The 17,168-nt window shown below is 41.9% G+C and overlaps 1 protein-coding gene across 1 annotated transcript in view; it reads left to right on the top strand.

Annotated features, from left to right (window-relative positions):
- Positions 1–8,583: 8,583 nt before the first annotated feature.
- Positions 8,584–17,168, top strand: part of LOC133386875 (uncharacterized) — a gene marked incomplete at its 3' end in the record, with an annotated part of 63,729 nt that continues 55,144 nt past the window's right edge. The window contains exons 1-2 of the mRNA XM_061630647.1: positions 8,584–8,612; positions 9,232–9,349. Coding sequence (XP_061486631.1) covers positions 8,584–8,612; positions 9,232–9,349 — 147 coding nt within the window. The remainder of the gene's footprint in view (positions 8,613–9,231; positions 9,350–17,168) is intronic.

Genomic DNA, 17,168 nt, shown 5'->3' with positions numbered 1-17,168 from the left:
GAGACAGAACTTACAAAAAAATCATTATATTTTAAGACTTCACTGCTTCCAAGCACTGTGATTAGAGAGTGTTGGGTGGGGTGAGAGCATTCTAAGCCTTCCTCCTTCTCTCCCTGGTGTTCTCCTTTATGCTGTTGTAATTGCGCCAGGTCAGAGACACCCAGTCTGGCTTCATTAGAGACTATTTTGAGCTACAGATCTGTACAAATCTCCACAAATTGATTTGGGACTAGCCAATAGGCTTTGGACATGATAAATTGGCCCAAATCATCCCAATTTTGTTTGTGATTTGTGATGTGTACAAATACAGTGCATAGCTGGCCCTGGCTGGCATTGGCTTAGTCCACACTCTCAACTCCATGTTGTATTGTAGACAATTTGAGAGAGATGCCAGAGACCAGTACTTAATCCTCCTTATTCCAGCCACATTCTCCTCAACCCGTTCAAACTCCTCCCCTTCCTGCTCTATATCTCCCAGCCTTATTTTACTGTAAATCCCAATATGCAATTCCCTTAGCACGATATCAATATCCCCTTTATCTAAGAAAACTACTTCCTGACACCCTACCAAACATATATCTAACACAGCAAACGATAACCGACCTAGTAACCTTCTTTGCTTTAGAAATTACATAACATAGTCTTTAACCCACACAGGTGGTCGCCTGCTGCATGGCAACTGTTGATCAGGCAGGAGTTCTGGTTGGCAATTTTGTGCATGAGGCAATCTATTAGAGTAATCTGTATGAACTAGGTTATCAGTAATATTATTCGCTGGATCACCACAATCAGGGGCCGGATGTGTATCGTGCCTGATCTGGTCATATGAAGTTGGGTCATGCTGAATAGGGGCCAGATGGAGGGCATTCCATATGCGGCCGTCTGACAGTTTATAGGTGTATTTCACTACTCTGGCAAGTACCTTGAAGGACAGTGTAAATCGTGGTTCCCCTTTCCGCAGGATGCCTTGTTTCCTGACCCTTACAAATGAACCACATCATATCCCTGGTTCCTTAGTTCCATTTTGGCAATCTGCATACCTCTTATATTTTTGTTGGTTTTGGTGTACTATTTGTTTCATGCCTGGCTGTAAAGAAGCATCTGACTTAGGCATGAGTAGTCCAGCAACATTCAGCTTTGTGCACATCTCCCATCCACATAACAATTCAGCTGGGGACTTTTGTGTTGTGGCACCCCAGGTAGATCTATAAACTTGTAAGAAATCTGTGACAAAGGGTTTCCACACTTTACCTTCTAGTTCAGCCATTTGTAGACTTTGTTTCAAGCTCCTATTAAAATATTCTATCTCACCATTTGCCTGTGGATAGTAAATTGATGAGTGCCTGTGGCAAATATTTCTTTCTGACAGGAAAGTCTCAAATTCTACCAAGGTAAACTGGGTGCCATTGTCAGAAATCAGTTCCGTTGGATCTCCTTCTTGACTGAAAAGGAAGGCGATAACAGCAGCAGAAGTAGCATGGGAGGTAAAAGCCACTTCAGGCCACTTACTAAAATAGTCTATAAGGGTAATAGCATAATGACAATCAGCACGTGCCCTCTCAAATGGGCCCACAATATCAATAGCCAACTTCTCCCAAGCTGAATCTGGAAATAGGACAGGCTGCAATGGTGGCACATGTGTGAGTGTAGTCTTGTCATGATGCTGGCAAGTCACACAAGATTTAATAGTATCTTCAACCTGCTTATCCATACCAGGCCACCAATATAAATCATGCAATCGTTGCTTCATTCGTACAATCCCTTGGTGTGTCTCATGGGCCAATTGTATCAGTTTTGCGTGTAACTTTGGTGGGGCAATGAGACAATGAGTACCATGGATTACAAGACCATTATGTAGAGACAGCTCATCACATATTTTAAAGAAAGGCAACAGAGTCTGATCCTCATTGCGCATGTGACGTGGCCATTTCCCTTCAAGGAAATCCCGCAGCTTGCCATGTATTGGACAGGCCAAACAAGCAGCTGTAAACTGCTCTTTGGAAATGGCTGTCAGGGCAGGTGCAATGGGAGCAACCACTTCTGCATCATCTTCATGCTCACTGTCTGTGGATGGCAAAGGTAGGCAGGATAAAAAGTCTGCTTTTACATTCTCAGTCCCAGGCCTGTACTCCGTCTTGTATGTGAAAGCCAACAGCTTAGCTGACCACCTGGCAATTCTCATTCCAGCTGTTCCTAAACCTTTAGATTGTCAGCAAGATTGTCAAAGGGTTGTGGTCAGTGCATAATGTGAATGTGCAACCCTACAGATATGTGTGCCATTTCTCTGTGGCCCAGACACATACAAGTGCCTCTTTCTCAACTGCAGAGTATGACCTTTCTGCCCCTTGTAATGTCCTGGATGCAAATGCAACTGTCCTTTCTTGTTTGTATCCATGAACTTGAGTTAGAACAGCCCTGAGTCCATAATGAGAGGCATCAGTAGTCACAATAGTAGGTAATGCTGGATCAAATAAGGCTAGTGCTGGGCTATGTACAATCAAAGACTTCACTGCATCAAAACTGGATTGTGCATCTGATGTCCAAGCCCAGGTTGTAGATCCACGGAGCAGCCGAAGTAGAGGTTCCACTATAGATCAGTAATCAGGCACAAATTTTGCATACCAAGATGTAAGACCCAAGAAGGAGTGTAGTGTTTGTACATCTTTAGGTAGTGGGGCCTCTGTAACTGCTCTAACGTGGTCTGGATCAGGTTTTAACCCATTTTGTGATATATGTCCCAAAAAAGGTAGCTCAGTCCGTCTGAACACGCATTTAGAAAGGTTCAACTTTAATCCTGCATCTGCTATACACTGTAAGACGGCATGTAGTTGTTCATCATGATGTGCTGGCATCTTTCCCACCACAATGATGTCATCCAAATAACACTGTACTCCTGATTAGTTCTTAAGGATGAGCGACATCATCTTTTGAAAAGCGCTGGGGGCCAATGCGAAACCATATGAGACACACTTAAAATGAAACAAGCCATCATGGGTGATGAATGCTGTGAGGTCCCTACTATCTTCATGTAATAAAACATGATGATAAGCACTTTGCAAGTCAAGAATAGAGAATACTGTGCACTCTCTCAGTTCAGTGAAGACTTCCTCTATATGAGGGAGTGGGTGGCTATCAATTACCACTGCCTTGTTTGGCTCCTTCAAATCCACACAGAGACGAATACTTCCTTTTTTTTTGGTATACCACAATTGGAGAAGCCCACTCAGAAGAATCAGTTGCCTCAATGATGTCATTCTGCACTAATTTTTTAAGTTGAGGCTCGCAGAGTTGGGAGTTGGAGGCACTGCTTGGCAGTGGTTCCGCTCCTACTGGGCGGGTCGTCTCCAGAAGGTAGTGCTTGGGGAACATTGCTCGACACCGTGGGTTCTCCAATGTGGGGTCCCGCAGGGGTCGGTTCTGTCTCCCATGCTTTTCAACATCTACATGAAGCCGTTGGGTGCGGTCATCCGGAGTTTTGGCGTGCGTTGCACCAGTACGCTGATGACACGCAGCTCTATTTCTCCTTTTCATCTTCTTCAGGTGAGGCTGTCAATGTGCTGAACAGTTGCCTGGCCACGATAATGGACTGGATGGGAGCTAACAAACTGAGGCTCAATCCAGACAAGACTGAGATGCTACTGGTGGGTGGTTTCTCTGACCAGATGGTGGATGTTTACCCTGTCCTGGACGGGGTTACACTCCCCCTAAAGGAACGGGTTCATAGTCTGGGAGGTTTTTTTTATCCTTCCCTGTCACTTGAGGCCCAAGTGGCCTCGGTGGCATGGAATGCGTTCTACCAACTTCGGTTGGTAGCCCAGCTACGCCCCTACCTGTGCAGAGAGGACCTTACATCAGTTGTACATGCTCTGGTAACCTCATGATTGGACTACTGCAATGCGCTCTATGTTGGGCTGCCTTTGAAGACAGTTCGGAAGCTACAGCTTGTCCAAAATGCGGCGGCCAGATTAATAACAAGGACCAAGCGGTCGGAACACATAACACCTGTTCTGGCTCGCTTGCATTGGCTGCCAATATGCTTCCAGGCCAGATTCAAAGTGTTGGTTTTAACCTATAAAGCCTTATACGGCGCGGGACCACAATACCTGTCGGAACGCCTCTCCCGATATGAACCTGCCCGGACACTGCGCTCTACCTCGAAGGCCCTCCTCTGAATCCTGTCTCATAGGGAGGCTCGGAGGGTGGTGACAAGAACTAGGGCCTTCTCAGTGGTGGCCCCTGAACTCTGGAACAGTCTCCCTGAAGAGGTGCGTATGGCACCGACGCTGCTGTCTTTTCGGCGCCAGCTTAAGACTTGCCTCTTTTCTATGGCATTTTAATTTAAATTTTAAAATTTGTGTAATTGATTTTAGATTGTTTTCCTTTTTTACATGTTTTTGTGGTATTTAATATGGGATTTTATGAGATGTATTTGTATTTTCTGTTGTACACCGCCCAGAGAGCTATGCTAGTCGGGCGGTATAAAAATCTAATAAATAAATAAATAAATAAATAAATAAATAAATAAATAAATAAATAAATAAATACAGCGTCTCTCACAGCAAATGGCAATCGGTGCAGCCTCTGTTGTACTGGCTTCACATTATCTCTAATTTTAACTCTGTGAATGAACCCCTTTGCACAGCCCACAGGTTCCTCCCCTCTGTGAGTGATTATAGTTGCAAGCGATGCTGGCTCCATAGTACTGTTGGAAGAAATTGAAGTGATAGTCCCATTAAGCACTTGCATATGCAATGCAACAAACAGGTCTCTGCCCAGAATGGGAGTTCCCTCTGGTACCACATAGAATTCAGCTGCCACAGCATTTTTCTCAAATGCTACTCTTGCTGCTAGACAACCAAGAACTGCAATTGGATTCCTTGAATAAGAGACGCAGTTTAGGTGCTGTAAGTGGTGAGCTACAAAAGTATTGCATGTAAACTGACTTGGGTAGTATGGAAACTGCAGAGCCTGTGTCTAACATCAACTCAATATCCTGAGAAGTGTTTTCTGCAAGGGCAGACATTGTTATAATGCAGGTCAATCTATCCACTATAGAGGCCTGAGCAAGATCATCCACACTCAAAACAGTAACTTCTGGTACAGCAACTTCATTTGTAGGTTGCAAGGACTGGGTACTATGGCAGACCCATGCAAAATGTCATTTCTTTTTGCATTGTCTGCATTGAGCTTCCTTTGCAGGGCAGTTAGCATAATTTGATGCATGTTGTATTGCATCACAGCAGTAACATTATACATATTTTGCAGGTTGCAAACTTTTATTTGCACCATCTTTAACAGTGCCCAAAGATCTTCTTGTTTTCTGCCTCTATAGGTTCTGTCATGCTTTGACCCATTAACTTAGCTTCTGCCACTGCAGTTTCTATCTGGCTAGCAATTGTCATGGCTTTTTGTAGGGTAAGGTCAGGTTCTAGCAAGAGGTGTTCCCTGATGTGAGGCATCCCTGTCTTCTCTATCAACTGATCCCGAATCATTTCCTTTGCCATATTTCCAGAATTACCAGTAACAGCTAATTTTCTTAAAGCAGCAATATATTGATCTGTCTTTTCTCCATGCTTCTGTCCCCGCTGGTGAAATTTATAGCATTCTGCCACAATATTGACTCTAGGCACAAAGAAATTCCTTAAAGCAGTCAAAGCTGTCTCATATTTATTATCCACAATAGGCAGATTATAGAAGATTCTCCGAGCTTTTGCTCCCAAACAATGAATATGTAATGCATGCTTTCTTGCCTCTGGAAGTTCCTCATCATGAATGGCTAGTACATATGTATCAAACATTCTAATCCAAGAAGTACAGTAGGGCCCTGCTTACTGGCTCTTCACTTCCCGGTGTTCTGCTAATGTGGCGGCTTTCATTCCTCATTTTAAAGCCGCTTTTGTGGCATTTTTGCATCATTTTCGCATGACGTGCCCCATTATACTCAATGGGGTTCCGCTTTACAGCAGGGGTCCAGAACAGAACCTGCCATATAATCAGGGCCCGCCTGTAAATGGAATCACAGGCTCACCTGGGGTTTGAAGGAAAGGTGGTGGGGGAGACAAAGGCAAAAGCGCCATCCCACCTTCATCGCCAAATTGTTGTATCATAGACAATTTAAAAGAGACGCCAGAGATCAGTACTTAATCCTCTTTATTCCAGCCACATTCTCCTCAACCCGTTCAAACTCCTCCCCTTCCTGTTCTATATCTCCCAGCCTTATTTTACTACCAATCCCAATATGCAATTCCCTTAGCATGATATCACACTCCAGCAATGAGCATTTTCAACTGAACAAGGATGCTGAACTTTCCATCGCTGGCATGCTACTCATTATGTCCCACATATTTTAGAAGTTAGAAGTTAAGACTGGAGAAGATAAAGGATAGATAAAAATGTGTAATTAAGCAGAGCAAATTGCAAGACAGAGCTGGAAAAGGTGCATTCCTACTTTTTAACTGCTGAGAACTGCAAATATATCCAGTTACAAGGTTTAAACAGGAATACCAAACTTTTTCACTCATAGTGACATATTAACTGTTCTAAGAAAAAGTTTTCATGTCACAAAACAGTCCAAATTAACTGTATTGTTATGAAAATAATTGTAATGGTGCCAGAACACTAGATATTCTAGTCATGTTTAATTCACTTTCAAGAGGAATATTGCATTACATCTCTTTGCGACTGAATGGAACCTCCAGTAAAAAATCAGTACCAAGTTCATTTGGAATCAGCAAGATTGAAATGGAGTTTTCAAAGTAAACTAATTTGGCATACACATATCCCTTGGATAGCATTGCTTGCATGAGGGCAGCCCAGCATTTACAGAGGTTCCCCTGGTCTTTTATGTGAGAGGAAAAGAACTTGGTGCATGCAATGGGAAAAATGCATGTGTATGCCTTCCATTTCCATTTCATGTGGGATGGAAGCCCTTGCATGCTTGGAGCTCTGGTCAGAGGAAACATTTAGACAATCAGCTGTCAACATTTACTGGAAGAGAGTGGGATGAATGCAACCAGGTCAGACGTACACCATACACTTAAAGCATTTTTATTATATTATTTAATAGCCATGGGTTTCCCCAAAGAATCCTGGGAACTGTAGTTTGTTAAGAGTAGTTAACAGACTCCCAGAGCTACATATCCCAGCACCTTTAACAAACTACAGTTCCTAGGATTCTTTGGAGGAAGGCATGACTGTGTAAGTGGTGTGAGAGTGCTTTAAATGTACGGTGTGGATGTGTATGAGTTCCAAGTGGATTAAGATAATCCTGCAACAGAAATGGATCTTGTAATGAGGAATCAAATATTGGGGATTTTTAATCTTTGATTCATCTCAGTGAACCAGAGTTTGGGAAGCCGGCAACAGCAAGGATTCCTGGGAGACAGCCCCTGTGTGACCTCTGAGCAGTGGGATAGCTAGAGATTTTGCCGCCCGGGGCGGTCCCTCAGTTTGCCACCCCTCTCAATACACTCCAAAAATACCTCCGCCCCCCCTAGATATGCCACTGTGGGGGCTTTTCCCTTCCCGACTGTCCCCCTCCCCTCCCTCCCTCCTTCCGTATGCCTCGCCATCTGCAAGAGCAGATTTCTTGTTCCGCTGAGTCCATTTGCGGGCACGGATTCCCTTCGCCCCCCGGGGACTTTCTCTGCCGCCTGAGGATGCCTCGCTGAGAGGATGCTGGATGCCAGAAGACACCGGTCCTTCCGTGGGCACTGAGCACCGGGGATTTCTGCCCCATGCCTCTTTTTTAAGCTGCTTGGTGCGATTTTAAGAAACAGAGCGGGTGAGCGGGTGGTTGGGCGAGTCGCCGCTTGCTCCTTTTCCCGTCTTGGGAGGGCGACCGACGGGGGGCTGCCTCCCCCTCCCCTCCCTGTCAGCCCATCTTTCCTTCCCTCCATGGTGGTGGTGGAGATGTGGAGGCTCCAGGCAGACAGGGTGAGTGACTCACCTCAGAAAAACAAAGAAGAACAATGTAAAATTGCTGCAAACGTGCAGCAGTATAAATAAAATAAAATTGTGTCTCACGTGAAAAGTGCCACCCCAAAAAAAGTGCCGCCTGGGGCGGACCACCCCCTCCGCCCCCCCTAGCTACGCCACTGCCTCTGAGTACATATCATGCAAACCTGAAGGTATAGACTTCCTGACTCCTATGGAAATTTGGGGAATGTCACCCAATAAGAATAGGCACTCCTTTCAAACAAAGGAAATGTTTATAATAATCTAAGCCTTAGGAGGAGACAGAATAGCTCCTTTCAAACTAGAAAATGGTCTGCATAACCATTATGATAATCTTAAAGGAAGAGACAGAACATTAAGAGTTCACAGGTAGGAGATTGCAGTCATTATCTGGGAATTCCTCAAGGAATGGTTTCTGGAAAAACAACAAATTCCTTGACTGATGATCCTAAATTCTTTCATTGTTCTTATTTGTCACGTCCACATCTTCTTGGAGACTTTTACATTGGGTCTACATTGGGGTCAGTTTAGTTAGGAAAAGGTATAAAACATGAGGAGGGCAGTTCATCCTTCTGGAGTGCTCAACAGCTGCTTTTCTTATCAAGGCACCCTAGCCTCTTCACGACAATGGCAGAGCTTCAGAGCTACGAATTTAGGTGAGAACTTTAAAATCTAGCGCTGGATCCATGAGGGCAGAGCTTTTGGCTCGTTGAGCTACATATGAAAGTCTCTCGCAGTCTTGGTCTTGCAGCAACTCTCCAGGGAAGGTATATGCAACTTCTGGGCCTCTTTCTTTCCATTTTCTTTCTGTGTGGGTGAGCTTAATGTGAAAGTGTTCATAGGGTTAGTCTCTTTGCTTTAGTCTATCCAGTGTTGCTGAATGAATGAATAATAGTTAGAAAGCTGCTCATTGTTAACTGTAATTGTAAACAGCAATATTTTCCCTTGTTTCTTCTCTTAATAAACCCACTCTTTATTTTACTTTCTGTGTATGTGTCATTGGATTAAGGGTAAAATTATACATGCTCTGGGGGGGTGACGTGCGGGTAACTCCAGCAAAAGATCCTGCTGTTCTCTTAATAGGGGAACTTGGATTTCTAGTGAGCTATGCTAAGTTCAAGGTCCATTTGTAACAATATATTTGACAATACGGCTGCAGGAATACACCAAATCAGGCCGAAGATTGGGGGAGGGGGAACCAGTGGCAGTGGCAGGTACTTTGTGGAATGTTTTATATTTTCAGGCTGGTTGTTTCAGCGATTTTTTTTCCCATAGAGCTGCTGTCAGCTCTTTGGGAGAGTTTGCTTTTGAGATGTGCAAAGCTCCAAGCTCACAAAAACACCTTGTTGTCTACCCCTCAGGCACATCTGGCAGAGAGACTGTTGCTGCTGACGTGAGTGTTCAGGTCTGATCCCACTGCTCCCAGGATGAAACACTTCGGCAAAACTGATGTGCAAGAGCAGGACTCAGCTTGAAGCAGAAGGAGGGATTGTCTTTTGCCCTGTGAAATGCTCCTGCGAACCTGAGTGGACAGAGTGAGGAGGGGGTGGGGAGGAAAGGAAAGGAAAGCCTCTATTTGGCGGAGGCTGAAAATATGCAAGATAAAACGAGTCATTCACAGACATAAAATTTGCCCCCAAAGGTCAAGCCAGTTCATACACTCTTGTTATATGACTCTTATTACTCTTTCTCGATCCGCTGGTATAATTTTCTTCGATAAAGAAATATTGCTCCTGTCTTGCCTTTCTCGACATGCAGAAAATGATACTCCCAAGTCCAAACACTACAGCTCAAAACTGGAAAATTTTGGAATTTGCATTTTAGGCTATCAGAAAGAAAAGGTCATGTGGTATAATATCCTAAACGATACAATCTTCTCACACACACGTGTCTGTGTATGACAGTTTTGAAAGCAACAAATAGAACTTCACCCAAGCACGCTTTGGATCCCTATAAGGATTCTGTTAATCACCTAAAATATATATACATGTAACTGTGATTAAAAAAACAGAGGTTTTATTTTACGAGCAAAATGTTTCAGCTTCCTACTTCATCAGCTGCTAACATACAAATGCTGTTACTAAGGTGGCAGTTACAGAGCTTTGAGGATGGAATGCTCAGAGGGGCTTCACAAGTTTGCTCTGTATCCTTGTAGGATACAGTTAATCACTAAACCATGTATTCATTACAGTGACTAATAAAACAGAAATATTAAATTCATGCACATATACACCTGAGAAATCACTCTGACTTCATTGCAAAAGCAACAAGAATTAAACTATTTGGAAGCCCAGCTTGATGCTTCAGTGTGAGCAATTTAAAGGCCAAAAGACACCATTACTAGGCACGGAAGAAAATGAATTTGTGTCACGTTATTTTTTCCATCCTGTTTTTTGTCTTCCTTCTCCCCTCCTCTCTTCAACCCTCACTTCAGTCTCTTGCCTTTTAGCACGTACCAGACATCCCTTCAAGGCAGTGCACAATTCCCTTACCTATTTTGACAAGAAATGCACATTGCAGCTACAAGCCACAGGCCATGGTTGCACAAAAGTCACAGGTCAATAAAGATCACTTACGTTCCCTATGAGTCTTTTCATGTTCCTTTCCTTCATTGGGGATGGCTGGGGGGAATGGGGGAGTCAGAAAGGAAAAGAGAAAATGTCAAGGGGCCCCTTTATGAAACACTTAAAAAACAAACCCCCCAACTCAGAATGAGTTGCCCCCTCACCTTATGCTACCGTGCCTGAGGGAAAGTGGCCTTTCCTCCCCCCTCCAAGGAGATCTTCAAACTTTCAAGAAGCTCGTTGCTGACTTATCTCCCTCCCTTGATGATTTACAAGAAAGTAAAAGAGATTAGCCAGTACTCTTTATAAAAATTGTCTCTTACAAAGAATCCAATAAAATGATCTACATCATATCACAGTTCAACATATCTGACATCTGTTCTGTAATAAAATTCACTTCATGCATATGCTTCTTTCGACTCATACATATGCTTCCCATGAGCATCCCCCGACTGCTCTTCAGAGGCAGGTTTCTTCACGTATCCATAATTCAGCATTATAACATGGTCCCTCCTTTTTGCGTGCCATCATGCTCCAGTTACCTACATATTAAGTTGTTTCTATAATTTAATGGGAACGATGTCTCCAGCTGTACAATTAGATTGTGTTCATGAAGGAATCTTTCCTTGTTTTTGTTTTTATTTTTGTTAACAAATGATGCAATTTGCTCTACAAACCAGTTATACTACTGGAGCAAAATGCATCAGTTAGAGCCAAGGGTCACCTAACCCTGAAACCTGACTGTTTCCATTGTGATGGCTCAACTCTGGGACTCACAAAGCAAAAACATACCTTTGAACATATGCAGTACCTGTATGGCTTGATGGCAGTAAGCAGGTTATCTTCTAATGAGGAATGTGTGAGCTGTGGGAAAACCATGAATGTTGATAATTAAACATAGCAGATGCTGTAAGAATTCTGGCACCCCCTAACTACTGTCACTGTATGCTATATAGTGGTGGTATAAAGAGGATGCCAGGATTTATTTTGCAAGTGAGCCAGTTCTTCCATTCATTCTCCAGTATAATAAAACATCTGGACAAGAGATGTTTAAGTGATACTAGTTGCAGCCCAAATCTTACTGGTATTTGTGACACGAAATTGCAATTCAAGTAACGCAACATTTTAGAGTTATTCCATGTTCTTCTCTTGTTGTCTGTTATTTCTTTAGAGAGCAATCACTGGGTGGTATTCAACTAAGTCCTACTCAAAGTAGACTCATTTTAAATGAATAGCCTTAAGTTAGTCATGTCTCTTAACTTCAACGGGTCTACTCTGAGTAAGACTAGCATTGAATACCACACACTGGTTCTCTGGGAGAGTGACATCTTCAAGTAATCCCATTCTGGGGCCCCAAACCAAGAAGCAATAAACCTTTAAATTTCTAAACCATTTGGCTTTATGCTCCTTGAAGGATTGTCCCCTCCCACAAGGACCTCAATGTCATTTTCTGGATGCCCTCACCAAACAAGGGTGTGGGGGTGGTACTGTTGAGAGGCCCTTTTAGTGGCCCTTGTCATAATTCCTCATTATGGAATGCCCTCCCAATAAAGGCCCACATGAGATCCACACTGTGGCCTTTTCAGTGCCATATCAAGATCTTTTTGTTTTTCCAGGCATTTAAATATTAAAATATGTTAGCGGGCTACAGATTTGATTTTAGAAGTTTTGTGCTGTGGTAAGCATTGCTATATGGTTTTTGTTGCCTGTGGCTGGTCATTTACTGCCTTAAATAATACAGTGATGCACACTTACAAGTATATGTGCCAGTTCTGAAAAAAGCCTGTTCTTGTTGTTCCCAAATGTTTAGGACAAAGCAAACAGTCACTTATAGAGCACTACTGTGGGAAGTGAAAGGGGGGAGAAATATTCTTTCACCCTAGATGGTAGAAAAAAACCGAATCAGGATTCTGAACAGCTCTTATTACTACAACTTTCTTAAAATTGATTTCCTGCAACAGGAAGTTTGCATTAAATGGTACATGGTAAATAAACAAAGAAGTTCATATAAATGTTTTGACTCATTTTTTTAGATCGTTTCCCTAACACGCACATGCACACACACCTGGAGGTCATCTTTGTGCATTATTTGGAAGTTTGCAGTGCATTTTGCCTTCTCAGATATCAGAGTCTAGCAAGCTATTTTCTAAATGCAAAAAACAGGCATAAAGAATATATTTCTTATACTCTCTGGGAGAAAGGGCGGGATATCAATCAACTAACAAATAAATAAATAAATAAAATTTATGGGAATGGAATTATTTTAATATGGCACTCAGCTATAACAAAATGTATCAGTTAAAATGGTCTCATACTTCTTGCAAATAAACACATGCAAAAAACTCCACATCATTTTCATTCCTTCTCTTGCTTCCTCCCAGTCTAAGCCACTTGCTTCTGCTAGCCTGTGCTTTACTCAACTGTCCCCCTTCTTTGCCACCTCTTCTGGATGCTCAGACCCATTAATTTAACATTCTAGTGCCCACCTTTCTAGATTATTAGCTTTGATAATTGAGAAGAGATAACTATGGAGATTGGAACTGCTGCGTCTCAGGGATTGAAAAGGGAAGGCTGCAGGAAGGATTAGTGCAGAAGGTCCTCCTAAGCAAAGCCTTCATAGGATGTCTGCAGCTTATAGCTCACTAGAAGACTGCTGTTGTCTCTATAAATGAGCATTTGTCAATAATATCTTGAACCATTGATTTCTCCTGTTCGTATTTTAGTTCTTTCTATGATAAAAATATGTTTCTGTCCTGATTTTCAAACTTTAAGAATCAGACAGATGTTAAGTATTAGAAACCATGAACAATACAGGAAGTCCCACATGCTTTCCATGAGACTTCTCTGATTTTTATTTCTGATCACAGCTCTCAGAGGTGCTTCAGAAGATTAGGCCAAGGATCTTGGGAATAATTTGGACAGCATGAGGTATTGTGTTATGGCTACCTGCCCAACATTAATTTGTTAGGGAGATTGCTTTTTAATAGCTCAGCACAAGTGGGATCTGCAACAAAATGTTGCAGAGTCAAGTCCTTCTGTTATGTGATGCAGCCAGCTAGCCAGCCATACACAGTTCCAGAATATTCCTTTGCATTCCCTCTTTTCCTTTTCTGTCCCAGCAGACACTCAGAAATCTGTTGACAATGAGTATGATTGACACTCATTGTGCTATTTGGGGGAGGGAGGAAGAATCACCCACTTAGGTCTTTTTCCCCCTGAAAGATTTCCTTTTTGGTTTTTTAACTTCTGCAAACCTGTCAACAAATGTGGAAAACTAAACAATGGCCCACAGACTGGAAGTGTTCAATATACATCCCAATTCCAAAACAAAGAAGATCCCAGGGAATGCAGAAATTATCGAACTATTGCCTTAATATCCCATGCATGTAAAGTAATGTTCAAGTTTCTACAACAAAGGGCCTTACCATATATGGACCGAGAAATGAGATGTCCAAGCTGGATTCAGAAAGGGAAGAGGTACCAGAGATCATATTGCAAACATATGTGGGATAATGGAACGGAGCAAGGAATTTCAGAAGAAAATCACCCTGTGCTTTATAGATTACAGCAAAGCCTTTGATTGTGTAGATTATGAAAAACTATGAAATGCTTTAAAAGAAATGGGGGTGCCACAGCATCTGATTGTCCTGATGCGCAACCTATACTCTGGACCAGAGGCTACTCTAAGGACAGAATATGGAGAAACCAATTGGTTCCCCATTGGAAAGGGTGTGAGAGGGGTGTATTTTATCACTCTGTTTCATCTGTACGCAGAACATATCATACAGAAAGCGGGATTAGACCGAGATGAAGGAGGTGTGGAAATTGGAGGGAGAAATATCAATAATTTAAGATATGCAGATGATACCATACTATTAGCAGAAACCAGTAATGATTTGAAAAGAATGCTGATGAAAGTTAAAGAGGAAAGCACAAAAGCAGGACCACAGCTAAATGTCAAGGAGACTAAAGTAGTGACAACAGAAGATTAAAGTTACATAAACAAGGAGGACATTGAACTTGTCAAGGATTATCAATACCTCAGCACAGTCATTAACTGCAATGGAGACAATAGTCAAGAAATCAGAAGACTAGGACTGGGGAGAGCAGCTATGAAAGAACTAGAAAAGGTCCACAAATGTATTCCCGATCTCCCGACAGTGAAAAAAGTGGATAAGAGAAAAATCAACTCATTTGAAATATGGTGTTGGAGGAGAGCTTTGTGCATACCATGGACTGCAAAAAAGATGAATAATTGGGTGTTGGAAGAAAGTAAACCAGAACTATCTCTAGAAGCTAAAATGATGAAACTGAGGTTATCATACTTTGGACACATAATGAGAAGACACCATTCACTAGAAAAGACCATAATGCTGGGAAAAACAGAAGGGAATAGAAAAAAAGGAAGGCCAAACAAGAGATGGATTGATTCCACAAAAGAAGCCACAGACTTGAACTTACAAGATCTGAACAGGGTGGTTCACGAGCGACAGATGCTATTGTAGGTCGCTGATTCATAGGGTTGCCATAAGTTGTAATCGACTTAAAGACAACATCAACAACATCAAACCTGTTTTCCCTTGCTGATACCTCCATCTTGTTTCTCAGCAACCTTGTTTTGGCTACAGTTCTATCACTCATCAGCCAAATGTCTTATTAGTATACATGACAGCTGGCCTGTGGTAGTTAATTAGCAGGAGATGGTTTCCTGATACGTTCTTATTGCTATAGTGTGTGTGAGAGTTGAATACGGTGGATCACCTCTTACAAAAAGAATGCAGGGAACATAGCTTCTCTATGAGGGATGTGGTAGAATTCTTCCCAATTTGGATTTGGCATCAAATTTTCCATTAATTTGTTTATTCACTATTTTTGCAGATTGGATTTTTAAGCAGTGATTTTCTGTGGCTATTTTCTAAAAACTTTTTTTAAAAAATCCACATCTAAAGCATTGATATTAAGAATGATAATTTTATTGATATTTTGAAATCTTTCAAAATATCATTTCCTTTTAAAATATTGATATATTAATATTTTGGGGAGAAAAAAAGATCAGTAAAGCAGCAGACAACGAAATGATTCCGGCCTGTTGGGTCAACAGAATGCCTTCAAAGCAGCACCAGGCAACGGATTCCATCCCTAATGCCTATCACATCCATTCTGGTCAACTGCATGGATTGTCTATATGATTCCAAGCCCAGTTCAATGTGCTGGTGACTACCTTTCAAGCTCTTCGCGACCTTGGCCCTGCAACCTCTACCCCACCATCTTCCATATGTTCCTCTCACTTTCTTTAGAAAGGGCTATCAATGAGGTCATGGAGTTGTGCTTTTCCTATGGTGGTTCCAATGTTTTGTTGGGCCCAGACACTTCAACCTGGCTATCGTGTGCCTGACCACCTCTCTCTTGGTGTTTCAGTGAATGATTTAATCAACGCTTTTCATACTGACAGATGTTTTCATGCTGACATATTCAGCATCTTAAGTATGTCCCTTTGGGCCTTCCTTTCTGTCATGTTTCTGAGTTTTGTGATAATAAAAATTATTTTAAAATATGTTCTTGTTCATTGTTCACTGTTTTAGGCACACACATACACATATATATTTCTGTGGATTTTGATGCAAATTATGTGTCAAAAATGGATCCTTCTGTAGCTGTTTCCTGAGAGGATCATCTTCTCAGTTGTCCCACTTTAATATTCAATGCATTGATTTTTCTGCTTTAATACTCAATGCATTGATTACACTAGTAATCCCCTGACCAGATCGTTTTATACTTGATAAGGCAGGCCTCTTGAGGAGGGTTTATGAGTCCCAACATATTTGGAAACTTTTCTTGACAGAACAACTTCTTTGAGGAAATACATCAAAACTCTGTTTATCTCTACAGTTGCTCCCTTAAAACCTGTCAGCACTAATAGTATCAGATCTCAGATTAAGTAAGTCCTATTGAGAGACAGTGTGGCCATATCCATATTCAAAACACATACTAACCACTATCAGAGGGAACCATTGCTTACAAAAGTGGGGAATAGGCAATGAGGAAGTACATTGTTCTATCAACATACAAGAGACTTACTTAAGAACTTCTCAAACTACTGCTCAATTCTCCAGGCAAATTCCATTCAACTGAACACCCTGACAAAACAAAAAAAGCAACGTAAGTATTTTTTTTAAGAAAGGAAAAAAAACTAGTGTTTTTTTCTGAGAAGTATGAATATAGCCCATCTGTTATTTTATGTACGTATAGATGCCAACTTCCATTTGCTACAAAAAAAGGAGGCACATCATATGACTACAAACTAGAAATTAATTGTATTTAAATCATAGAATGCAGGAATGGGGGGGGAGAAATTCAGTTTGCTTCATCTTTTACTGTGGACCAACCTAATTTGCACAACCCCAAACAATATGCGAACCAAAATGCAGCTAGCCTTTGAAATTCACACTTCTATGAATGTTGTAACGCATTCAAACTCCAATAAAAAATGTGCAAAAATATTAGGGGGGGGAAGGGAAATGGACTGCCTTCAAGTCGATTCTGACTTATGTCGACCCTATGAATATTATTTTCATGGTAAGCGGTATTCAGAGGGCGTATACCATTGCCTTCCTCTGAGGCTGAGAGGCAGTGACTGGCCCAAGGTCA

Source organism: Rhineura floridana, chromosome 6 (assembly GCF_030035675.1).
Source record: "Rhineura floridana isolate rRhiFlo1 chromosome 6, rRhiFlo1.hap2, whole genome shotgun sequence".
Lineage (NCBI taxonomy): Eukaryota > Metazoa > Chordata > Lepidosauria > Squamata > Rhineuridae > Rhineura > Rhineura floridana.
The sequence above is the reverse complement of the archived record's forward strand: the minus strand, read 5'-3'. Positions and strand labels throughout refer to the sequence as shown.